Source organism: Agelaius tricolor, unplaced genomic scaffold (genome assembly GCF_023055355.1).
Source record: "Agelaius tricolor isolate 1412-34295 unplaced genomic scaffold, bAgeTri1.0.p SCAF_7, whole genome shotgun sequence".
NCBI lineage: Eukaryota > Metazoa > Chordata > Aves > Passeriformes > Icteridae > Agelaius > Agelaius tricolor.
The window spans coordinates 7,938,210-7,964,276 of record NW_027269267.1 but is presented as its reverse complement, the minus strand read 5'-3'; the positions used below and the strand labels follow the sequence as shown (position 1 = coordinate 7,964,276).

The 26,067-nt window shown below is 39.1% G+C and overlaps 1 protein-coding gene across 5 annotated transcripts in view; it reads left to right on the top strand.

Annotated features, from left to right (window-relative positions):
- Positions 1-26,067, top strand: part of USP9X (ubiquitin specific peptidase 9 X-linked) — a 96,296-nt gene that overhangs the window by 17,682 nt on the left and 52,547 nt on the right. For all 5 annotated transcript variants that reach the window (XR_011679680.1, XM_071430291.1, XM_071430290.1 and 2 more), the window contains exons 2-13: positions 6,074-6,327; positions 9,893-10,038; positions 10,342-10,421; positions 14,458-14,570; positions 14,907-15,125; positions 16,322-16,437; positions 16,696-16,947; positions 17,025-17,163; positions 18,661-18,813; positions 22,511-22,615; positions 24,084-24,290; positions 25,119-25,255. Coding sequence is in view for 4 of the 5 variants with exons in the window: in XM_071430291.1 (XP_071286392.1) it covers positions 6,232-6,327; positions 9,893-10,038; positions 10,342-10,421; positions 14,458-14,570; positions 14,907-15,125; positions 16,322-16,437; positions 16,696-16,947; positions 17,025-17,163; positions 18,661-18,813; positions 22,511-22,615; positions 24,084-24,290; positions 25,119-25,255 (1,763 nt within the window). In the remaining variant the exon portion in view is untranslated. The remainder of the gene's footprint in view (positions 1-6,073; positions 6,328-9,892; positions 10,039-10,341; positions 10,422-14,457; positions 14,571-14,906; positions 15,126-16,321; positions 16,438-16,695; positions 16,948-17,024; positions 17,164-18,660; positions 18,814-22,510; positions 22,616-24,083; positions 24,291-25,118; positions 25,256-26,067) is intronic.

Genomic DNA, 26,067 nt, shown 5'->3' with positions numbered 1-26,067 from the left:
AACTCATGTGAGTGCTGCATGCATCTTGAACAAAGTGAAGTTGGATACTGTTAAGTAGATGTATCTTAGCTGAGCTTAGCCCCAACACCAAGTTTTGAAATTAAAAAGAAAAGAATCCTGAAAACTGAGGTATGTTTCCAGACAGTTCCCCTTTATTTTGTTATCTGAATTTGAGGGCAAATAGAATTGTATGTTTACATAGATGTTCTCAATGTTTCAGAAACTTATGCTGCCAAATGACTTAATTTCAGGTGTATTGTGTGGAATGATCACCAAAAAAGGTTACTTGAAGTAACCTGGTCTTCAGTGAGAACAGTTTCGTTTGTAACCATCACAGTTACTCAAATTCTGTCTTGTACTGTACCATTAAGACATTTATTGCTTTGAACTAATGTTGGAACCTGATGCAGTTGCTATGTCTCATATATACTCACTTCTTTAGGAGAAGGAGCTTAAAGTGGTTTTTTTTTGTAATATTTGCTATTTGAGATAACATTTTCTGACTGCTGCTTATCAGGTATTTTTTAAATGTTGAAAGTTAGACACTTCTTGCTCTTCTGAATAGTAGCTTAATGACAGGTTTTGTATTAATCATTGAATGCATTTCACTTTCACTGCATGTCAGTGTTGATGAGTGAAATGCTGTGACCTCCAGTTCTCTATTCTGATTATGTAAATAATTTCCTCCTTCCTGAAAGATACAAGGCACAGGGAGGAAAGAAAATGGAAAATGTGTGGGGGTGTCTATATGTTGTAACTACTGAATTAGGTCAGTGTTACAGATTTGGGGGAGGTGTTTCTAGTTAAAAAGTCGTTCTGGTTGAAATAAAGGCATAGGGTAGAAGTCTAGAATTTTTAAACTAGAATCACATCATAATCCTTGTGATGAGTCAGTACTTATTAAGGTTTTAAGAAGGCAGTTCCTAGAATCATCTATGAAACAAATCAGTGATACCTTTCAACCCCAAATTTATATTGCTGCTGTTGAGCCTTTTTGCAGTACACATCACACTTGTAATGAAGCACATCTGTGAGCTCCCATTTCATGGGAACATCATTCTGTAAATAAATTGGTGTATGGTTGTTAGAAAGCTCTGTTGTTACATGTTAAGCAACTCTTACTCTGGCATTCATTGTTACCACATGGCAAAGTCGATTTTGTGACATATGTCCTCACTTGTGTATAACCAGGAAAAATAGGTCTGTCCCCCTAGATAGGGCTTAGGTAATGCTCATGAATAGTAAAATGTGTTTTGAGGTCTGCCTCTGTCATCTGGTACCTTGCATTTGCTTTTTTCTGAGACTCTGTATTTTAAGTAGCTAATTCAGGGATAAGGGCTGTATGTAGTGGGGTATTTCAGTTACTTTTGAAGAGGAGACTGAGAAACTCAAATGAAGGCCATTCTAGAAGTCAACTGTATTAGAAAAATATATTTGTTCCTTCATCATTGCGTGCTAAGATGTCATCCTTCGTGTTATCCTTAACAGAGTATTGTGTACATGTTTGCTTCTTGCCTGCTACTTATCCAGGAACCCACATCTGATTTTTTTCCCCCTGGCTTTTGAAAAGCTTGATTTCTCCCCAAACCAAAATTAACCTATTCTGCCATGTAGGCATAAGACTGCAGCCTGTGGAAGCTGAGGTGAGGTTCAGGTGTGCAGCTGTAGTGGCTGGTTGAGTCTGGAAGCAGAGGCCTCTCCTGGAGGACAATCTTGCACCTGGTGTCCTCTGTGTGGGCAGCAGGGGCTCTTGTGGAGCTCCTGGGTGATGCCTTCTGAATGGGGACCATAGGGAGTCAAGAAATCTATAGTTGTCTTTTTCTGGGGCTGCTGAAATTCCAGGGAGTCAGGTGGAGCAAAAACTGACTTTCACTTGTGATTTAGTGGTGGATCAGGGTGACAAAAGGAGATGGGAAAAACATGTCAAATAGGAATTTTCTCAGTGTGCTTCAAAAGCAAGAGTCAGTGGGATTCATTTGACTCAGTCTTCATAGCCTCATAAAGTGCTAGATTAGCAGTAAGGGGTGAGTTTGTCACTTAGCAGGGTTCTGTCTCCATCTTGACCCTGTGTTAAAACATCCATTCAGAGCTTTGGGTAGAGGTGGTAACTTGTACCTGTGGTACAGGGCAACCCTGGATGTATGGGCAGACTGGGCAAGGAGGTGCTGGAAGGCGGTGCTGCAGAAAGGGACCTGGGAGTCCTGGTCCATGGAGAGTTGAAGGTGGGTCAGCAGTGCCCTGGCAGCCAGGAGGGACAGTGTGACCTGAGGGGCATCAGGCACAGCATCACCAGCTGGGCAAGGGAGGGCATTGTCCCCTGCTCTGTGGCGGCTTCGCTGGTGCACCTAAGCTGGTGCATGATGATGTAAGAAAGACATGAAGTTCTTAGAGAATATCCAAAGGAGGGCCATGAGGATAGTGAGGGACCTTGAGGGGAAGCTGTGTGAGGAGCAGCTGAGGTCCCTTGGTCTGTTCAGCGTGGAGGAGACTGAGGGGAGACCTCACTGCAGTCACAGCTTCCTTGTGAGGGGAGCAGGAGGGGCAGGCACTGATCTCTGCTCTGCAGGGACAGTGACAGGAGCCAAGGGAATGGCCTGAAGCTGTGTCAGGGGAGGTTTAGGTTGGATGTTAGGAAAAGGTTCTTCCCCAGAGGGTGGCTGGGCATGGAACAGGCTCCCCAGGGCAGGGGTCACAGCACCAGCCTGGCAGAGCTCAAGAAACATTTGGTGAATATTCTTGGGCACATGGTGTGACTCCTGGGGATGGTTCTGTGCAGGGCCAGGAGTTGGACTGGATGATCCTTGTGGGGCCCTTTCCAACTCGGTGTATTCTGTTGATTCTAGGATAGTGTGGTGAATCCAAAGTCAGAAATAGTAGAAATGAGATGTATATAAAAACTAACAGGGTATTCATTAGAATTCAGCTGAATTGTTCTATTGGGCTGTCTGTACACTTATATATACATATATGTCACTGCATCAGTTTACATTTGTTTATAAATTATCAAATTCTTTATAAATAGGTATAAAGGCAATTCATGAGCTGAGCCAGACTGTGCCTTGATGCGTTGCAACTCTAAAAAATTGAATTGAATAGCCTGAATTAAAGAAATGATGAGAATTCAAAGTTTCATGCTTTATTAGTTCTAGAGAGGTTAAAGCAGTGGTGTGTTCTCTGTGGGCATGCAGTTTGATGTTTTCTCTGAAACAGAAATGGTGAATGAGTGGCTGAAAACAGGACTGGTGAACCACTGCCTTCTAATACTGTTTAAATTGCATGAATTGGATTATAATTGCATTTCAATTGCATTGAAAGTATGTTTGTATATTCTGTAATTAAAAGGAAAATACCTGAACAAGGATATCCCTGCAATTGAGAACATGCCTCTAACTACAAGAAGCACTCAGATGATTTATTGGAAATGGAATGTTTTTAGTTAGCTGCAGCATAACTTGAAGTTACTATTGTGTGTCTTGAGGACATCACATAAACTTGGAGGAAGAAGTGATGGACTCACTGACGAAGTTGGCCTTGTCTAATGCACATGACTAAGACAAGTGAAACTGTGTAAGCCCTGAAATACGCTTTCCTGGGAATGTAATTTAAGTAATATGCATGGAGAATCATCATTAGACTCTAAAGCAAATAACCCCTAAATAAGAGGAAGAAAAAATAGATGAGTCCTTCATGTAAATGTTTTGTATTTACTGGCATCTACAAAATTCATAATATTTTTCTTAGATTTTATTTCATTCTATGAATTTGTAAGATTTTGAGTAAATTGGTTATTTCAGTCGTAGCTTTCTTGTATCTTCTTAAGTTGTGCTACTTTTCTTGAGCAGAATGGAATTTACAAAAATGCTTTGCCCACATCCTTCAGCTAAGCACAGAGGCAAATCTGAGGGTAAGTTCACACTAGTGTCAGTCAGTCTGGCAGGAGAGCTGCAGTTTGTCCTGGTTCCCTGGCTGGCATTAGGGTGAGTACTCTCTGGCCTTGCAGTGCACTACTTCAGATAATTATAAAGAAACTGAAAAATAATCAGTCTTTGTACATTTGGTGGGGTTTTGTTGTTGTTTCCTTTAGGAGTCTGAACCAGCTCACTTCATGATAATTCAGCCCAAAGCATTAGAGCAGGGAAGAGATGAAATCAAGCAGCTTGCCCTTGGCACCAGCTATTTTGGAACTGCAGCTGCTGGTGGACACTTCTGCCTGCAGTTTAAGCCAGCCTGGGCCAGGATTGCTGCTGAAATGAGCTGTTTTACCATTTTCCTGCTTCTTTGCTACCTCACTCCTTGTGCCAACACAAGTTTTTTATGTGGCTGTTCTGTGACCCAGCCCTGTTAAGGAAGAATGGTGGTGATTAAAGAAGGTTTATTGTGGTGGTGGTTGGCTTAGGGCTGCGGAAAAGTGCAGTTGGCAGCAGTTTGATTTCACTGGTTTATGTGAGTACCTCCAAACCTCCATCAGGTAGTGCAGAAGTGACTGCATTGAACTGCAGTAGACTGCAGTGTGTGTGTGTTTGTATATATAATGTGTGGCAGGAAACTTACTCTTGCTGGTCCTTTCTACTTAGTGATCTTTATAGACATCAGCAGAAACCAATTAAATACCCAGGAGGGCACTTTTAAAAAAGCACGGATTAAATACCGAATACATTCATTTCAAAAATCAGTTTCTTCGTAAAGAAAGTTTTGAGTTGTTAATGCATTTGTTCTGGACTTAGTAGGCTTACTAAGCCTTATGAATATGAATTATGAAAGCTAGAGATGGATAACAGTTGAGTGTTTTGAAACAGTACAATTTTACTGAAAAGTGAACATTATTCTAATGACATTATTAGAGATCTCTAAGTTTGTTGGTGCTGTTAATACTAGAGACTAGGCAGAGGAGTTAGAGTGTATTCAGTCAATTTTTATTGTATATGATATGCCTTGCAAATTCACACAATATAAGAAAAGATTTTAAAGTGTCTTGGAGAAAGATAACAGCATTGAAATTTAACTTGAGATGAGACATCATAATAAAACACTTAGGAATATGCATAGTGTTACACAGAAATTTCACTCCAGTTGTTAACTTGGGGTTTTGGTGATTGGATCAGGAACTCAGCACTGCCAAATGCATCTTCCTGGAAACTCATACAACTCTTTGTATCAACTTACTTGGCTTTTTAACTTCCTGGGAACTGTTTTTGTTTTATGGGGTGTTTGGAAGTCTGAGTTGCTCTGGGAAATTACATTTCAGCTTCCGTGGTTATACAATGCCTGGTGGTATCGAGTGGAATTGGTGTTATAACTTAATGCAGCTCTTTTTGTCTGTGTATAACACAGTGAAGTTGAAACACAGTGAATATGGAACTGTTGGTATGGCATTACAAGTTCAACCAATCTGATGTCACAATTTTCTACATATAATCTGCTAAACCACTTGGTGGGGATGTGATGGGCTTTGTAGTGGGGCTGAAAGGCCAGTGGACTCAGGCTTTCATAGGCACATGCTGGGTAAAGGGAATACAAGTCAAATTCCCTGGGTGAATACTGATGTGCTAAGAGGAATTCAGCTGCAGGGTCTTTATTAGTCTCAGCTGAGGTAGAATCAGTCTCTTAACTCCCTCTGCATCTGCAGTTAGACACTGTCAGGAGGAGAGTACTGCAAAGATTACAAATTGGGCTTTTTAGGCTCTTAAGCAAGTCATTTCTACATAGACCTTGAGCAGCAACATGAATTCAGATGGAGAATCTACTGTAGGAATTCAGGCACAAAAGAGCCAGAGCAAAGAGCTGCACAGATTTACTCTGAACACAGAGACAACAGACGCACATTTGGAATGTGTGTCAGTGTCTCAATGGTATAAAGGCAATTGTAAGTGTAATTTTTACTTAGAACATTAAAATAATGTTAAATATTTCAAATGTGACTTTGTCAGTTGTATTCAATAAGAAGAAATAATAAGTCTAAAATAAAAGATTCTCTATAGCAGTGTATTTGTTTCTGTAATGTTCTTTTCCAGGTGTGGATTGAGTTTCTGTACATATGTTAATACAGGATGTTGTCTTTTTTTTTCCTCCTCAGATTATGCAATGGTCTCTGCAAGATGGCATGTTCTTGAGTTGGAGCTTTTTAAGGCAAGCATATGCTGGTACTTCAACTTTACTAAGTGGACTATAATTTCTTCTCTCACATCAACTACATAAGCAGACAAAATTGCAAAGATCTGCCCTGTGTCGAGTATGACAGCCACGACTCGTGGCTCTCCGGTAGGAGGGAATGATAGCCAGGGCCAGGCTCCTGATGGACAGTCCCAGCCTCCCCTCCAGCAGAATCAGGTATGGTATTAACAATCTATTCATCTGAAAATAAAGGACTTTGTTCTTTAGAAATAGTGTTCCTGAATTATTTGAATTTGTATATTTCTGGAGATCTCTAGTTAAGTTAGAGGTTTTTGTGTGCGTGTCTGGAAGTACAACAATATTTCGAGGGATGAAGGCAGTGGTATTGGCAAAGTAAATATGGTTAGAGAGCATGGCATTGCAAAAATGCTTCCTTTTCAGGCAGTGGCATAATTCCTTCAATCATACCTGTTTTGGATAAAAAGGCTTCTTGGATTAATACCAGAAGCTTCCTCAGAACCACATTGTAAACCTGCCACAGATTGGTAAAACCACTCTGTGAGTTTGGTTTCTGCTCAGTTTTGCAAAAGCACTTTCTGGATAAAGCAGCTTACTCAGGTATCAGCCCTTCCAGAGCAGCTGCATCCGGGTCTCTGTTCATTGTACTTGACTTCCTGAACAGCTTCTCATGTTCCTTGCTTTCAGAAGAAAAGCAAAAGCTTTCATATATTGCATCACAGTGTAATACAGTGTAATGACTCTTTTTTGTTGGGGAAAAAATACCGGAGAAGATGCAGTATCATGTAAAGCCAAAACCATTTAAGAGAAGAACCATGCTTTGTTATTTCAGTGTGAAGATGGTATTTTTTTAATACCATAAGGTTTAGTGATTGCTCCTTCCTGAGAGTGAGTTGTACTTTGATATGTGTGGTGGGCTGGCCCTGAACTGCCAAGGAAGTCTCCACTGTCTTACTCCCTCTGCCTCAGTGGGATGGGGAAGAGAATTGGAAGGAAAAAGTGAGGAACTGTTTGGGCTGAGATAAATGCAGTTTAATAAATGAAAGGGGTAGGGGGAACAAGTGATGCAAGTGCCATCACTCACTACCAGCTGATGATGCCCAACCAGTCCCCAAGCAACAGCTGCCTTGGGAAAAGAACCCCTTTGTTTTATTGCCAAGTGTGACGCTCTGTGGCATGGAGTGTCTTTTGGGTCATTTCAGGTCAGCTCTCCTGGCTGTGTCCCCTCCCAGCCTCTTGCCCTGCTGACTGCTGGGGGCAAAGTGAGAATCACAGGATGGGTACGATTCAAAGGGACAGCTAGTGGCCATCTAATCCAGGTTGCCTGCTCAAGCAGGGTTCCCTGGACCACCTTACTGGGGATTGTGACCAGACAATATATCTCCAGAGAAGGAGACCCCACAACTTCTCAGGGCAATCCATTCCAGGGCTTAGTCAGCCTCACTGTTAAGTTCTTCCTTATGTTCAGGTGGAACTTCTGTGTTTCAGTTTTTGCCCATTGCCTCTTGTCCTATTCTTGGGCATCATGGGGCAGAGGTCCATTCTCTGGCACCTTTCTGCTATTATTGAGATCCCCTCTAAGCCATCTCCAGGTTAAATAGGCCCAACTCCCTCAGCCTTTCCTCAGTGAGATGCTCCAGTTCCTTCATCATCTTTGCCGTTCTCTGCTGGACCTGCTCCAGGAGCTCCACCTCTCTCCTGTACCTACGAGCCCCAAATTGGACACAGCACTCCAGGTGATGCTCACAGGGCTGAGCAGAGGGGCAGCATCACCTCCCTGACCTGCTGGCACTGCTCTTCCTAATGCACCCCAGGATCCCATTGGCCCTCTTGGCCACAGGGACACGGTGCTGGCTCGGGGACAGCTCATTGTCCACCAGTACCCCCAGGTCCTTCTCCCCAGAGCAGCTTCCCAGCAGGTCAGTCCCAGCCTGTCCTGGTGCCTGGGGTTGTTCTTCCCCAGGGCAGGACCCTGCATTTGCCCGTGCTGGATTTCAGGAGGTTCTCTGCCCATCTCTCCATCCTTTTGAGGTCCTTCCCAAGGGCTGCAGGGCTCTCTGGGGTCCTGGCCCCTCCTCCCAGCCTTGTGTCACCAGAGAACTCACTGAGGAGGCTTCTGCCCTCAGCCAGGTCATTGATGAATAAGTAAAACAGTCCTGGGCCAAGTATTGAACCTTGGGGGCCACCACTGGTGCCAGGCCTCCAACTGGACCCTGTGCCACTGAGTAGCCACCTCTGGGATCTGCCATTCAGGCACTTCTCAGTCCACCTCACTGTCCACTCACCCTGTCCTTGCTTCTTGAGTTTGTGAATGCAGAGGCTGTGAGAGACGGTGTGAAGTCGAGGCAGACAGCATCCTCTGCTCTCCCCTCATCCATCCAGGTTGTTGTTTCATCATAGAGAGCAATCAGGGTGGTAAGACATGATTTACCTTTAGTGAATCTATGCTGACCTCTCCTGATCTCCTTCTTGTCTTCCATGTGGGTAGAGGTGGCCTCCAGAGTGAACTATTCTGTCACCTCTCCAGGGCTTGAAGTGAGGCTGACTGGCCAGTAGTTCCCTAGGTCCTCCATCTTGCCCTTAGTGAAGACTGGGGTGACATTTGCTTTCTTCCAGCCCTCAGGCACCTCTCCTGCCTCACTATGATTCCAGCAGTTCTCTCAGCACTTGTGGGTGCATCCCATCAGGGCCCATGGACCTGTGGATATGAAGTTTAATTAAGTGGTCTCCACCCAGTCTTCTCAGCCAAAGGAAACTTCCTTCCTCTAGACCTTCTCCTCAGTCTGAGGCAGCAACAGGACCCCATCTTCCCATTTATTTATTTTGGTTATGATGTATTTGAAGAAGCCCTTGTTGGTACCCTTGACATCCTTAGCCAGGTTTTATTCCAAGTGAGCCTTGGCTTGCTTCATTGCATCTCTTCAGACTCTGACAAAATCCCAGGTGGCCTTTCCTGCTTCCACCTCATGGTATCTCCTGCCTATGTCTGAGTTCTGACAGGAGTTATCAAAGAGAAAAACAGGCCTTGAGTCTGTGATAGCACTGTTCACCAACAGACAAAACACTGATGTGTTCCCAGTGCTGTTTTGGTCCCAAATACAAAACCTAGCACCCTACAGGCTGCTGTGAAGAAAATAACACTCCCTGCCAAACAGATGTGGCACAGCAGGTGAAAAATGTTCTTGAGGTTTTGTCTAAGTGTTGCTCTTATTGTCAGTTCATACTATTTCTATGTATGAATAATAAGAGACATCTGCATAACGTGTTATATTTTGCATGGCCCATCAAAGTGGATTTAACTTTGTTCTTCAAGGTTGATTAGTAGATGGTTGATTATAGTAGTGAGTCACTCATGTTAGCAAACTCTTTAAGAAAGTGTTTTTCATGATTGTTTTCCTCTGCGCTTTTGTTGAAAACTATCTCTCTACTTAAAGTAATCAACTTTTCTGGACAAGATTTATAAAAACTGGAGCTTCAGTGTATTTATTTCACCTTCTGGAAAAATGATCTGCTGAAAGTAGAAGCCATTACCAAAAAAAACCCCACTTTCCTCGCTGCGAAAGTAGCTTGATTTTTAAACTGCCAAGATAGAAAAATATAACACATTTTATGCTCTATTTTTGTTAGTAAATCTGAAATAAAACTATTTTATATTGATACGTACTTGAGCTGATTCTTTGGAATGCATTATGACAGCAAACTGCCAAAACAAGTGGAACACAAGTGCAGGTAGTACTTGAAGTATTTTCCATCTTTATTTTAGACTTCTTCACCTGATTCTTCAAATGAGAACTCCCCAGCTACCCCGCCTGATGAGCAGGGCCAAGCTGATGCTCCACCCCAGCTTGAAGATGAGGAGCCTGCATTTCCACACACAGACCTGGCAAAGTTGGATGACATGATCAACAGGTATTTTCACACTTTTTTTAAAAGGTGTTGATGATTTGTGCAAACATCTTGATAGTGGAATCAGAATTTTTATATCTTTGTTTCTCTGGACTTCTTGAAATGCTTTTTTTGTTGGGTTATAGTTGTAAAGAGAAAGAAGCTTGAAGGAGAATGTGGTTTTCTTTGGGTTGGTTAGTGTAATACTTGTCAGGACATTTAAAAATCTATGTACTGAGCCTATATTTAAAAGCATTACAATGGGGCAAGAATTCTTGATTTTTCAGAAGCACAATTGAAATTGGGTTTGTTTGTTTTTGAATATAGGCCTCGATGGGTTGTTCCTGTATTGCCGAAGGGGGAATTAGAAGTTCTTCTAGAAGCTGCTATTGACCTAAGTAAAAAAGGTAACTGAAAGACATTTGATTATTGGACTGGTGTGCAAAGTTCTTTTTTGTCTTTTGAATCCCTGGTGAAGGCTTAAAAATTGTTAATAATTTCTGTTACAACCCTGGTCTTGAAGATTGTATTGGAGTGCTATGCAAAATCTTATGAGAACTTTAAAAAAGCCATGAATGTAGTTAGAAATAGGTGCCTTAGCACGAGTAGGGAAGTTGAATAAGCTCAGAGACATAAAAATCCTGTCATTCCTGTCATACCTGTTTTCTGTATTCACTTTGATATCAAACCTAGTGGGTTTAGTCTTTATAGCAGATGCTAAAACGCAAAGAATTCTAGTTGTTTTATTTTTTAATAAGTTTCTAGTCTGCCTTTCAAATGTCTTGCCAGAAATTTTTGTTCAGATTTGGCACTCGTATACTTTTAAGAATATCAGAGAAAAGTTAGAATTTTAAACAGCATGGCTTAGACTAATAGTGCTACCAGTGCTTGCTGGTGTCTGACTTGGGAGTAAGAGGGTTCCATATCAGGACAGTGTATGTGCCTGTTAAATTGTACTGGTCAGATTGACAGGTTTGCCATGTGTTCTGGAAAGTTTTGTTCTCCTGGGAGGTTGCTTATGTTTGAGTAATAGCAAGAGTCACAGCAAAATAATTTTTTAGGATATCTACACTCACCAGTTCTTTGTGTTTCAAATATAGTGTTATACAAAGTGCCTGCTCTTTCTTCTGCATAGGTGCTGGCCCAGAACAACTTCATTTCCATGTTAATAGATGTTATTCTTAGGCAGCTTTAAGACTAAAAAGCTGATTGTGATCATGATATTCTGGGTTGTCTTGATTGTTAAGTCTCTTTTGCTTTGGAGCACTCTATGGAGAGACAAAAGTTAGGGTGCATCCTTGTGATCCAGCAAGGATAATGACATATTGTTGCCAACACTGATTTATCAGCTCTAGTTGTGCTTGGAATTGGTGGCTTTGTGTGTAGCTGGGCCTGGCAGGAATCCTCAAGCAAGTGTAGGATGTTCAAGGGATCACATCTGTTCTGAAGGGAAAAGAACGCCAGCTTTCCAAGAGAAAGTGCAGCCACCTTTGTGTCTGCGTGGTTGGAACAGTGCAGTAAGAAGAAATGATCTGCTTGTGATTTGTGAGAGAGGAGAAGTATATTCTGCCAGCTGTTAAGTCATCTTTAAAAAGAAAAACAACCCAAAACCTAAAGGCTGTCAATGCAGTGAAGTAATAAGAGCAGAATGAGATTTCTAACTACTCCTGACATCAATGTACTTCCCCAAAGCATCAGGCTTAGTTGAAAGTTCCCCAAAAGAAAAGCTTATTTTTCCTGTTGAAGTTGTGAAAAACAGTGGAAACATATTCATATGCTTTTGCACTTTGATTTTAATTAAGTTGTTGGTGTGCAATTCTAAAAAGTACTTCTGTGTTGCTACTTAATTATGTTTCCTCTTGCCCTTTAGATGAATTGCTGTGTGTAAACACTAGGATTATTGGAAAAGGAGAAAACAAGCAAAGCTCTTAAAACTAGGTGTTTACTGTGTTATCTTTACAGCTTCATCCTGGATTTTTGGAGGGTTTTTTGCTGCTTGAAGTTACATGATGGCTAATGTGGTTCCTTTTAAATAACTTCCAGTTCCCAAGGAATATGATAGGGTGTAACTGACACTGTTTGGGTAGCTCAGAGCTTGGCAGACACTGTTTGAGAGTGGGGTATATATAGAGAGGCAATAGAAATGGTTTGGTTGTGTATATTTCTTAATACATTAAACTGCTCCATTATCTCAGTAACATCTAAAATTCAACCCCTTGCTACCTGTCTGTGGGAATTTTTCATATTCTGACAAGATCTGTTTCCAAAAGGAGGAACTGAAAGGATATACTGAGAAATAATCAGCTTTTGAATTACATAAACTCTGCATTTATGGCTGTATCCTATTTAAATAGTGAAGGAACAAAACCTAGAAAGACATCACTCACTACATGTTTTTGCAGGCTCTATTTTCTTGTGGCTGGGGCTCTTAAAAACCTTTTATTCCTAACACAGCCCATGGCCATCAGCATTCTGGAGTGGCTTCACAGTAGCTACTTCTTTGTAGCCTGGCTATAAAATAAGAGTGATATTTGCATCATCTTTAAATCTTTTCAGGAGCAATTGAAAGGGACATAACTAAACTAATTGAAAGTACTTATATGAATGAAATGTCAGCATTACCACCTTCAAGTGGAAGGAACGAATTTGACAGAGTAGTGTGAATCCTGTTAGACTGTGACTTGCATTATTCCTGGCAGATGCACCCATTTATGGAAAATTCTCTTTTTATGTGTAGGCATCAATGTATTATTCTTTGTTAAACAATGAGCCATGCAACTATCAACAGATAGTCTGGAGTTACTTGCTAATAGAAGAAAACCTATTTGAAATATAACATTTAACAGCTAGACTGATGTTTATCTGCACAATAAATCTGGAATACTTATGGAGTATTTACAGTAATGAGATTTGCTCCAGAAGTAAATGCCATGGTGAATTGGATACTATAAATTTAAATAATAAAAAAATTGTTTATTCTAAGGTTTTGGTTTTTTATAGGCAAGAATATTCTCCACTTTTTCTTCAGAAGGATTTTATTGCTCTTAACATTTACACTCAGTTTTTAAAATGCTGCCAGAACTTTACAATGTGACATACGCAAGCAAGATGCAAGGCAACTTCTGGAATTTATAACTAACTGAAACTGAAATGAGATTTCACTACACAATGTAAACCTTCATACTTGATCCCAAATCTGTGGTTTTGATGAATTGCATGGAATGGGAGAGAGAGGGAGGCCCTAGGGACAAAAAAAATTAAATCCGTGTGTGCATGGGCACGTGTGCATCCAAAAGTTAGGCCAGCCCAGCAATGGGAGTTGTTTCCAGCACCCTCTAAAGAACATCTCCATCTCTCTCAAGATTATTCATCTGCATTTCTGTGGGACCACTACTGAGTTCCTTACTGAAGCTGTATCTTCTGCATTTCCTTGAAATAGTTATTTTTACCTCTCTTCACTCACTGGTTTTGCTGTTAGCAAGTAGATAAGAGAGAACATAAAGAAGAATGGAAGATAAAGACTGTACTTACTCTTATTTTTGCTAGTATATCTATCGAAGTATTTTGTAAACATGGGGGAAAAAACCAACCCAAAGCACATATTTTTAAAAACAATTTAAAAATTATGTAACAGAGTGTAACTTTTTGAGGTGGTTTTGCTAGAACATTAATCCAACGAGTTTATTGTCCATTTAAGCTTATGTAAGTTTGTTTTCATCCAGACTTGTTTAGAATCACTTCTGAAACTTTAAACACCAAACCTTTGAAGTCCAAATGTTGTGATTTAACCCCAGCCAGCAGCTAAGCACCACACAGCCACTTGCTCACTGCCCCTCCACAGGGATGGGGGAGAGAATCAGAAAGGAAAAAGTTAAAAAACTCATGGGTTGGGATAAAGACAGTTTTAAGAGTTAAAAGAAAAGCCTTCTGTGCCAGCAAAGCAAAGCAAGGAATTCATGCACCACTTCCCATGGCTGGGCAGGTGTTCAGCCATCCCCAGGACAGCAGGGCTCCATCACATGTGACAGTGACTTGGGAAGACAAACAATATCAATCCAAACTTCTCCCCCTTCCTTCTTCCTCAGCTCTGTGGGCTGATCATGACACCATATGGTATAGGACATCCCTGTGGTCCTTTAGGCTCAGCTGTCCTGACTGTATCCCCTCGCAAATCCTTGTGCACCCCCAGCTTACTTCCTGGCAGGGTGGTGTGAGAAGCAGGAAAACCTTGGATGTGAGAGCCCTGCTCAGCAGTAGAGAAAACATCCCTGTGTTACCAACACTGTTTCCAGCCCAAGTCAAAACACAGCCCTGTACAAGCTACTGAGAAGAACTTACCAACACCAGCACACCAAATCTCTGCTTTCAACATGTAAAATGTTCATGTAACTGCTAATGAAATTCCATGTCTAATAGTTTGTTGTTCTTTCTTATTTTAAATAGGCCTTGATGTCAAAAGTGAAGCATGCCAGCGATTTTTTCGAGATGGGTTAACAATATCCTTCACAAAAATCCTTACCGACGAGGCAGTGAGTGGCTGGAAGTTTGAAATTCATGTGAGTTTTTAAAGTTGTGTTTCTGAAGAGTGTGGTAATTTAAAAAGGAAGGAGACTGCCATTGTGATTAGGGGGAGACTGTAAAAACTGGAGCTAATCTTTCAAACTCATTTTTGAGTTGTGAGAAAACTCTGATATGCATGGATCTGGACAGGCAGTGGGGAGTCATCTTTCTGTCAGTGTTTCACTTTATTGCCGCCAGAGTTTTGGAAGGAAATAAAACATGAGAGATGATTTGGGGAGAACTAGAACTGTGTATGTTCTGAGTTTATAGTTCATATTCATTGTTCAATCCCCTGCCACATTCTTACTTGTTCTTTTTTTTTTTATGAACAGAGATGTATTATTAACAACACTCATAGACTAGTGGAACTCTGTGTGGCCAAGCTGTCCCAAGATTGGTTTCCCCTTCTTGAACTTCTTGCCATGGCCTTAAATCCTCACTGCAAATTCCATCTATACAATGGTACTCGTCCCTCAGAAACAGTTCCTGCAGGAGTCCAGCTCGCTGAAGATGAACTTTATGCCCGTCCTCCTGACCCACGATCACCAAAGGTGTGAGAGCCTTTCCAGACCCCTGTGTTTTATTCTGTGCAGTGTTACCTAATGACACAGCAGCTGTAGAGAAGTGTTCTTAGAGTGGGGGCCAAAAGCCCTTTTCATTCTTCTGTCACTAAGATGTTCTGTTGGTTATGACTCCTGATTTAATGTGCATTTCTCCTCTTACTCTTCCTGTCTCTGGTCCACCATCAAACTCTGTCACGTGTTTCTGTGGTAAGCTGGCACAACTGCTGGAATGCCATTCCTACTGTGTTAATTGGCTTGCTTGCATTTGCCAGTTGATGGATTTACCTTCTCCCTTAACATGAAATTTTGTAGGTGACGCACTTTGAGAAGGAGATTATGTGATAAATTAGGAATTTTCTCTTCCTTACAGTTTCCAGTGGTGGAAGAAATGTTTTTTAATTGGACATGAGATACCACTGTCAGTGTGGTTTTTTCAGTGGCTTTGGTTTGGTTTGGTTTGGTTTTCTTTTGGGGGGATGTTGAAGGTTTGGGTTTTTTGGTTGTTTGTGTTTTATAGTTGTGGTTTCTTGGGGTTTTGTTTTTGTTGTTTTATTTTTTTAACTATAAGTGAAGATTAGCCATCTGTCCTGGTTCTTGAGTCTGAAGTTTTCAGAATTGATCTCCAAATGGCATTGATAAGACTTCAGGAGTTAACTGAATTTCATTTATTTTATATATATATATATATATATATATATATACACAACTTTTTAGAGTGGGTGTTTTTTAGTTTTTTAATTTTTTCTTTTTAGTGGAACTGCTGACTTATTTGCTTGTAAGAACCAAGGATAAAAAAAACTCCAGTGTCCTTGGGCTTCCCTTGCATTACTAGTTGTGTTTAGAAGAATGTTACTTTGCATTCTTAATGTTTTTATATGTGACATTATCACATCCAGGACAACGAAAAAATACCAGAACTGTCAGACTTTCCAGCTAAAGCTGGACCTAAATTATAGTCAGTGTTGTTCCTAAATAAATTTCTTGAGTAGCTCATCTACAGCATCTGCTCTTTGACATGATAACAGAAAAGATCTTGTTGCCTGTTTCTGAGCATTTCCTTGAAACTGAATATGTAAACTGTGTAAAGACTATTTTAAAGAAAATGTTGTTATTAAAAGGTACTTGAAAGTATTTCTAAATGGTACTTAGTAAATACCAGAAAATAACTGTTTGTTTTATTACAGGGTTGGCTAGTAGATCTTATCAACAAGTTTGGCACACTAAATGGATTTCAGGTCTTGCATGATCGATTCATGAGTGGATCAGCATTGAATGTTCAGATCATTGCAGCTCTCATCAAGTAAGTTTTTTTCTAAATAATGATTTATGCATTTGCAAAAGTTGGACTCAGTATAAAATACTGTGTTAGCAGAAAGCTTAAGACTTCTATTGAAGCACTTCCTTTCACTCCATCTCTTCATTCAGCTGGTTGTGTCTACCTTCACCATTTCATGTGCTCCTAAGTAGATATGAGTTTCTTTAAGCAGTTCCACCTCCTTAGCATAATGTTGCATGACTATTGATTATGACACTTTCCTTTTATTTCTTTGTTTTTTAGGCCATTTGGACAATGTTTTGAATTTTTAACATTACATACAGTGAAGAAATACTTCCTTCCAATTATAGAAATGGTTCCACAGTTTTTAGAAAATTTAACAGATGATGAACTGAAAAAAGAAGCAAAGAATGAAGCCAAAAATGATGCTCTGTCAATGATAATCAAATCTCTAAAGAACTTAGCTTCAAGAGTTCCAGGACAAGAAGAAACTGTAAAAAATTTAGAAATATTTAGGTTAAAAATGATTCTTAGGTAAGATGCTACTTCTAATATAATATGCCACTGGTGACATTTTTTTCCACACATCTTACATTAAATTTTTCTCACAGGTTGTTACAAATTTCCTCTTTCAATGGTAAAATGAATGCACTAAATGAAGTTAACAAAGTAATATCCAGTGTGTCATACTACACTCATCGACATGGTAATCCTGAAGAGGAAGAGTGGCTCACAGCTGAGAGAATGGCAGTAAGTGCTCCTTTTCAGTGAAGTTCATTGCACAGATTTGGTTTCTCCTTTGTACTTCAACTGTAGAAGTAGCTCTGTATTGTGGATCCAGCACACATTGTTTGTTTTCATATACAGTGTTAGAAACATTAGGCATCATGTCCTGGTAAAAAAGCACTTTATAGTAGCCTTTCTGTGAAAAAATGCTGCATTTGTGTCAAAACTGCTGTTGAGAATTATTTTCAGTGCTGCTAAAATCATGGCGTAAAAGTGGATCCTTGGATAGTGTGTGTTTTATATAGAGTTTTTAAAAAACCAGAGAAACCTAAATAAAACAAATGTGATTCATTTGCAGCTGCAGTGTTGCAGTAACTAGAAATGTAATGGTCATTTAAATAAGGATGTAGTCTGGTAGTCTGGGTTTGGTGCTTCAACTTTTTCTCATTAGAGTTCTAAGTGACTGCTCTGCTTCTCACATTTCAGAAGCTGGATGCTTCACTACAGAAAACTCTAGATACCACATTTTTGTTTTAATCAATATTTTTATATTCTGGATACTTTTGCTTGAATGTATGTATAGGGAAGTATGAAAATGAGCAATTATAAAACTAAAATAAGAACTATTTTCTCTTAATTTTTGTGAAATCTAGTTGTGTTAAGTGATTTTTACACTGTTCTGCCCCATCTTTCTGACTGGTCACCTGTTGTGAGGTTTGTAATCTACAAGAGGACATCTGACAAGAAAAAATAACTGCAGTTTGGACTTTTTAAAGCAATAGGAGGAAATAGGTCTCTTTTTTACACATTTCCTACAGTTTGGCATCTCATACAGGACCTGTGTTTTTAACTGAAAATGCCTAGATTTCATTATTTCATGAGACCAGCTTGAATATTGTAAGTCTGATCAAGGACAGTGTTGGAGGTGATGATTCTGTGGGTGTTTGTTTTCTCTGTCAGTGCTCAGAGTACATCTTGCTTTGCTTCACTTGGAACAAAATGGTCTGACTGTGTCAGTGACACCACTGAGAAAATTGCATCTCCTTAAATATGACTTGAATATTTGCCTCTGGTTCAATTAGAAACATTTAAAAAACCCTAAAAGTGGCAGTACTTAAACAATAATTTTTATATTTCAGTCCTTGCTTAAGTCTTTTTTATGGGATATGCTGTAGGTGTACCAGTAGAGTTAGATGTGTCTTAATTTGGTTTTGATACTTAATGACTGTGAATGAATTGGAAGGTAAAAATTTTGTTGCTTGAATAGAAGAGTTAACTCCTCTTCATGTGGGCTTTTTATGTTTGAAATTGTTTGAGCATTTTCCAATAATAATCCAGAAAGATATTGGATTATTTTAAATGGTGATTTTTTTTTGAGAGAGAGGAAATTAAAGATGAAAACCTTTCTGTTGTGCTGCATCTTTTTTAGTCTGTAACAGGTTGGATTTTTGTTTTGTAGTTTAAATATTAATGATGGCACCTGAATAATTTGAGATGGCACTACTTTCTTTTTATATTCAGGAATGGATCCAGCAGAACAACATTTTATCAATTGTATTAAGAGATAGTCTTCATCAACCTCAATATGTAGAAAAACTTGAGAAAATTCTCCGGTTTGTCATCAAAGAGAAAGCTCTCACTTTGCAGGATCTTGACAACATTTGGGCTGCACAGGTAAATAATTCAGCTGCTTGTCTGCTGCTGCACAAGAGGCATCTCCTTGTATGTCGTGTGGAGGAGAGAACCTGGGCTGCTTCTGCTCTGTGTTAGGCAAAGCTAAAGAAAATGTGAGGTGAAATGGTGTTTGTTTTTGGGGTCTTAGAGCTTAAAATTGCCATCTGAAGTGTCTCCAGTGGAAGGGGTCAGCCACAGGTATATATATATAAAACCTGAGGGAACAGTTCAGAACATGGTGCAGAGATGATCCTTTTTAAGTATTAACAAACCTTCAGCATTGAGCAGAGACATGATACACAATAGCTTAGCATTTTAAAATGCATGGAGAAATAAATATGTGTTGCTAATCTCTGAGTTCCATGCAGTTGTGTAAGTTTTTCCTGGGCAGAGTGTGATTAGTAAGGCTTATAATAATGACTGTTCTAGAAGTTATTTAGCTGCAAGTTCTTTTCCTTGTGTTGCAATAATGATTTTTGAAAAGTTACGAATTTTGCAATACTGATTTTTTTTACTTGCTTGACTGGTGAAGGGGATTTCCCTAGCTGTGGACTGCATGATTCTAATACACAGACTAGGCAGCTGGAGAGACAAAATCATTGAGAATTACTAAGTATACAGAAAATTTTAAAAAATAGGATTGAAACATAAATAATGGGTAGTGAAACTCTGATTGCACAGAAAGGTCTTCAGGCCAGTCCTTCAAGTGTGGGAAGGGTAACTCTGGTTTCCAAAGCAGGGAGGGAGGGCTGTACTGATTTGAGCAGGGACAGAGTTACATTTCTCCATAGCAGCTTCTGTACTAACTGTGTTATCTCAACTCTGTTTTCTCACTTTCCCTCTGGTCACTCTCTTCCCCCATGGAACTGTGGGGTTGACAGTTGAGTGAGCAGCTCTGTGGTGCTCATTTGCCAGCTGGGTTATACCCTGACAAAGGCCAATACAAGTTTGGTTATTTTGATAGCACAGTTTACATGTGTTCATGCTGTTCTGAGACTAGAACAGTTTGGCTTAAGTGGACTTATTTTCAGGTTACATTTATAACACTTGGGACTGCAGGTGATGTAGGGGAGATCTCTGGTGTTGCACATAATTTCATCATGCCTGGCCTTCAGTTCCAGCATGGCAGTAGCTGCACAGGCTGAAACTCAATACAGTCTTTTCTTATTATCCCAAAATCCTGTTAAGAAAATCATGTAGAACAGCATCATGTAGCACAGCAATACACAGATTACTTGAATTAAGGTCTGGGATCATACTCTTAGTTTTCAGCTTGCACTCTGTAGATCTTTCCAGATGAAAAGATACCTGTAGGGGAAAAAAAACCCCACAAAACTTTGAGAGGTTAGTTTGCTGTTAGTAGGCCTCTTTTACCTATTTTAGAGCCTCATTTTTAATAAGAGGAGAAAAAATCGGAAATTTGGGGAAAAAAAGTCTTCCAAGCAATTACCTTGCTCCTAGTGCTTGGAGATAGGACATGTGGATAAGCTAGTGGAAGTCAAACTTTCTACCCTTCCAGAAAAATGTGAATACATCATGCAACCCTTAAGAAATTGGGATAGTCCAGTTACCAGTTGAAAAGTAGGTGGCTTCTGCAGTGCTCTGGCTGTAATTTTGCCCTGTACTTTTTTTTGTGTGAAAGTAACTCTTATTCAGGTAGATGGTTTCACTGTGGCTTTAACCATGGGATTATAATGGATTAAAAATTAAGAATCCTAGAATTTGTTAATAGAAAATGATTTTCACCTGCTTCACTACTCCCTGTGTATAGTAGTTTTTGAAAGTTCTTATTAAATGACTGCTCCTGAGAGCAGCTGGGGCACGAAATTCAGTAGTGAGGAGTTGATTTACTGTGTAGCTTTATATAACAAGCTATTTTAGCTTGGCCTCAGTGCAGCAGTGGGGGGGTTTTGCTTTCAGGCTCAAGCACTTGTGTTGCTGCCTGGCTTTAGAGGCTCAGCCTGCACCTGAGAAGACTCTTAGTATTACTCAAAGACAATTGTGCTGCTTTTGCCTTTCAAAGGCAACCTAAGTTTTAATTTTATTGAAGTGTTTTCATGTCTTATAAAGCTAGTGCTCACAATATAGGAGTGCATTTGATTAAAGGAATAATGTTGTAAGTTTCTAAATGCAAGCATTAAGTTGCAGGGGAAGATGCAGCTGTACAAAATACAGAATGGCAGAGGTTGAGGTCTCTTGACTTATGTTCTGGAGTATTTAACTGGAACTTCATAGGCATTTCCCTGTTCCTGTGCAGCAAGCTGGCAGGTCACACACCAGGTTCCTTTCCTCCTCCCACTGTCTGCTTTTGCTTCCCCAGACCCTTTAGTGCTTCACAGCTTCCCCATATCTGTTAAAAACCTCCCAAATCAGGGGTTTTACCTGCTTTATTCTTGCTCCCCCCAGGAGTTGGCCATGCTGCTCCTTTTATTTGTTATATTATAGATGCTCTTTCTGCCTTGCATGCTCTCAGTTTTTCTTTCTATCCAGGAAACGGTAAGAGGAAAAAGGTTACATGATGTTTTCCAAAGTCAAGTGGAATTATGGGTTTAGTAATCCCCTCTCTTGTAATCTGACTCATAATGTGAAAACAAACATTACTGCTTAAAATGACTTTTTTTAAAACAAAAATTTATGACACCTTATAAAGAATTTAAGGCACAGCATGTAACAAAGCTATTAGTCTGGGTTTGGTTTTTAGTTTTGGTTTTAAATTACTGATGGAAGCTTTTAGTAGGAATTGAATTTCAAAAGTGCTTATACATGTATTTTTAATAGTGTACAAGATTAATTACACCAGAATGTGTATTCTAGGTATTTGTTTTGCATTTTTTATTTCTCACTTACAACAAAAATTTTACAGTAAATCAGCTATTGATTCTCATAGTCCATATTTGTTGGTTTTGACTGCAGATGTAAAGTACAGGATGTGTTTCCCAGCCTGGGCAGAAAATGTTCTTCATGCTTGGAGTTAAATGGAACTAGCTTTTTTTGCCCTCATTGCCTTCCTCCTTAAATGTCAAAATTGTGATGTACACCACCCTCTCATTTAAAACTGTGTCTAGTATAAAACTCAACATCTTGTCTTTGGTTGTTTCATTGCTGGATTTGTAAGTTTAAAAGCTGCTGGACTTCAAAACATTGTCTGGTAACGACTTGTTTGTAATAGGAGGCTTTAGTTGTCTGTGAATCCACTAACACAAAAGAGGTACTTCATCCTGAGAAACTGGTGAAATGCTAAAGATTGGTTTACACCTTAAAATACCTCAATGAAATTCAGAAGTGTATTTTGAGTAATTTGTTAAAAAAAAAAAACCCAAACCATAAAAACCCACACAAAACAACATAAAAATGCCAGTTTGTAAGTTAAAATACCCTTTTAGATTTTATTGTCCTCTGTCCCAGCTTGATTTTGTAGCAGGAACAAAAAAATTAAATATTTTGATGCTGCAGTATTTATGGTCTAAATAAATACTTGTGTGCACACCTACAAAGCACACTTAAATACTTACACTTAAAAGGGAAATCTAAATATTTTGAATTCCCAATGAAGTATTCCATTTGCTGTGCTGTTCCCACAGCATCAGCTTTTCTTGCTGGCCACCTCTAATAGTCTTCCTTATAAAAATTCTGTAGAATATCTTGCTGCTTGACTTAATATGAATTGTTGGTGGATTTTTTTTTTTCTTCCTGACAGGCAGGAAAACATGAAGCCATTGTAAAAAATGTACATGATCTACTTGCAAAATTAGCTTGGGATTTCTCTCCTGAACAGCTTGATCACCTGTTTGATTGTTTCAAGGTAATTTTGTGTTTTGACTGTATTCAGGAAACGGGTTGTGAGAGTGTGTGTAAATTTGTGGCTTTTTTACTGTCTTTCTGTCTCCTTTTAGATTTGCTCAGTTTCTCTGTGTTAAAAGACTTCTTAATGTGTAGCAACAGTCTGTAATATTTAATTCTATAATGAGCACTCCTTGTGAGATTTCTGTTTACTTCCTGTCTAAAACAAAGGCCTCTTATTTTTGTTTAGTAGACAGTTTTGTTTTCTGGTTTGAACTCTTCAGGATAATGCAGGTCTGTGAAGCCTGTAGTATTAAAGCTACATTTAGCAATCCTAGGAATATAGAATTTTCCAAATAAAATAAGTTATTTGTCTTAGATACTTTTTTGCATTTGTTCCAAATTAAGAAGTGTTGGTGATTTAGTAAATGATGTTTTTTTCCTGGCATTAGAGTAGGTTTTGTCAGGTTTACTGGGCAGTGCTACTTTTGATCTTTAAGTAGAGGAGATCAAGGACTTCCGTTCCCTGCTCCCCCAACTTCCTCTTTATCATGTAATAACTTTTCTCCGTTTAGCTTACATACAAAATGAAACAGTCTCAGGAAGATAAAGTTGAATGTTTATAAACACACAGTGATTTGTTTGAAATGACAAAACAACTTGTTTCTGAGAGTTTATGTTATTCACTGGCTTTTATTTGCAGCTTCCAGTAGTGGTGCTCTCTGGCTTGTTTTACTGTTTCACTTTCAGGACATGATCTGCTGTACTGCTTGAAAACGCAAGCCAGCTTTGTAGACTCTGCTTTCTCTTTTTAGATAAATGCATTATAGTCATATTTTGGCTTACATGCAATTTGTACTTTGTTTGTTGTGGTCCTGTAGTTTGGTGAATGTGGGTCTAATGTTCTGTAGTTCAGATACTTAACCCAGTGCTCAGAACTGCTGTGTGTAAACTGTTGTGTCTGACCTTGAGATGGATATGAAGTGATGGCATATTGAAAACTTATTCAGGAGAAGGTTAATGGAATGCTGGGGCCATGTGTTTCAGTCTGATTCAGAGGCATGAATGATACTAAAGTTTTACTTATGTAGTGATTATAAGTTATTTAAGAAATCTTTTAAGTGTAAGCACTGGAGTTTTGTGAAAGCATTTAAAAGAAACAGCTGAGCCCACTCTGTTGATGCAATTGTCAATGGTAATGTTAACTTTTAAAACACATCTGTGATCTTTGAATAAAGAGCCATCTTTTTTTGAGTTTCAAGATGAATATGCTGTAGTTGTAAATACAATACTGAAGAGAAGAGCTCTTCAGTTGTGTTTGGCTTATGTATTGCTCTAATTTGCTATATATTATTAATGACAGCAGTTAATGGGAAAGTTCTTTATGTAGTTGCATCACTTTATTGTTGCATTGTTTGTTAACAGTGCGGGTTATGTGTGGAATTTTTAAAAAAAGACTTTTATAATTTTTTTTAAAAATACTCTCTTAGGCAAGTTGGACGAATGCAAGCAAGAAACAGCGTGAGAAACTGCTGGAGTTAATTCGTCGCCTTGCAGAGGATGACAAGGATGGTGTGATGGCACACAAAGTGCTGAACCTTTTGTGGAATTTGGCTCACAGTGATGATGTGCCAGTTGATATCATGGACCAGGCTCTTAGTGCCCATATAAAAATCTTAGATTACAGCTGTTCACAGGTGAGTAAACCAGTATGAAATCAGTCTCTGAGTTTCCTTCCATTCCCCACAAAAAATTCAAGCTATTTGGTAATTTCACAAAAGTGTTACTTACATAAATTTGGATGGTTCTATCAACATCCTAGTACTTCTAAAATGTTACAGGACATATTTTAATCAACACCATTGGTGCTTTAATGGGAGAGAGAGAGTGTAGTGCATCAGTTTGCCTGTCTTGTTGTAGTTGGTGATGTACTGTAATTAGCACACTGGAAGAATTGGAGAAGAACCCTGCCTAGGGAGAAAGGAAAAGCAACCCCTCTCCCCACCCCCTTTGCTTTTTACCAAACTTCATGCTAATTTGTTTCAGTGGCTTTTGTTGCCTTTTTTTTGTGCCAGTAAGTCCTTATCTGTTCTGTATATTAGAAAGGACCTAGCAAGATCCTTTTCATACTATTATACACTCTCCTTCCCTACCCAAACTTCTGTGAAAGTCTGTCAGAGTAGTAATTAATTATGGTTTGAAATGAATCCATTATCCATCTTGTTAAGAAACATTTTCTCATTGTTTCTTGATATTTTATGACAGTGAGTAGAAATAAATGGAAGAAGAAAGGTATTTAAACACTTGTTAAATAAGCAGTGCTTGAGTGCAGGGAGTTTGTAACACACTGGTAGCTTCTGCCAGCATGTAGTGCTGCTCAGACACTTCTGTTATGCTTTTAGGCTTCAAAACTCAGTGATTCAGTATTTGTTTGACTTTGAGTGCTCCATATTGGACACAAAGAAAGGGAATTAGGATAGTTCTGCAATATGCTTGATTTTGATTATAAACTGCTGTTCTTTAAGGATCGAGATACACAAAAGATCCAGTGGATAGATCGTTTTATAGAAGAGCTTCGTACAAATGACAAATGGGTCATTCCTGCACTGAAACAAATTAGAGAAATTTGCAGTTTGTTTGGTGAAGCACCACAGAACTTGAGGTAAGAATGGAATTCAGATAAAATTTTGTCTGTTGAAAGTTGGATGGGTTGGAATTTAATTTTTTTTTTGCAACAGGTCTGGAAAGTCTAGGTAAAACCATAACCTGTGTTGGAAGATGGTCTTGAGTTTGTTCTAGTGTGTATAAATAGTGTCAGACACTTTATACACACAGTGTGTATAAAAAGTCAGACACCTGAGTTTAGTAAGAGAGCATTAACTTCTTCATACATGTTTTTAATAATTTTTATGGTATTCTAGTGGAAAATCTTTTTCAGTTATTCATGGAGTTTCCTGCCTAAAAATGGAATTAGCTTACAAAGCATAAATATGTTTTACGTGCCCATGTGGCTGTATGCACACACATACATACACAAACACAGCCACCCATCCTTGTTCTTTAATGATAAATTCTTGCAGGTCATCTAGTTCATATGCTTAAAATCAAATGTAGCTTTCTGGTCTGGGTGAAATTCTCTACTGATTTTCTCTCCTGAATGGAATAGATTGGAAATATGTGGAATTTGTTTTATTGGGGTGAGGGTTTTTGTTTGTTTGTTTTGTCAGGGGTTCATTTGATGTTTGTTTCCAAAAGGAAGAAATAATGAGAAGCCGTTATCAGTTTGGACTTTTAAAGTATACATGATTATTTTAATTATTTTTAATGTCTTCTCAGTAAAAAAGGCTGAGCCCCTAAGAGTATTCGTATCCACATCAGAATTTTTACATACTCCTGAAAAACATTGTTGGCTTATCAGTGCTGCACAGTTGCTTTGTTTTAATTCTTGTAATCAGATAAAGTATTCAAGTCAAT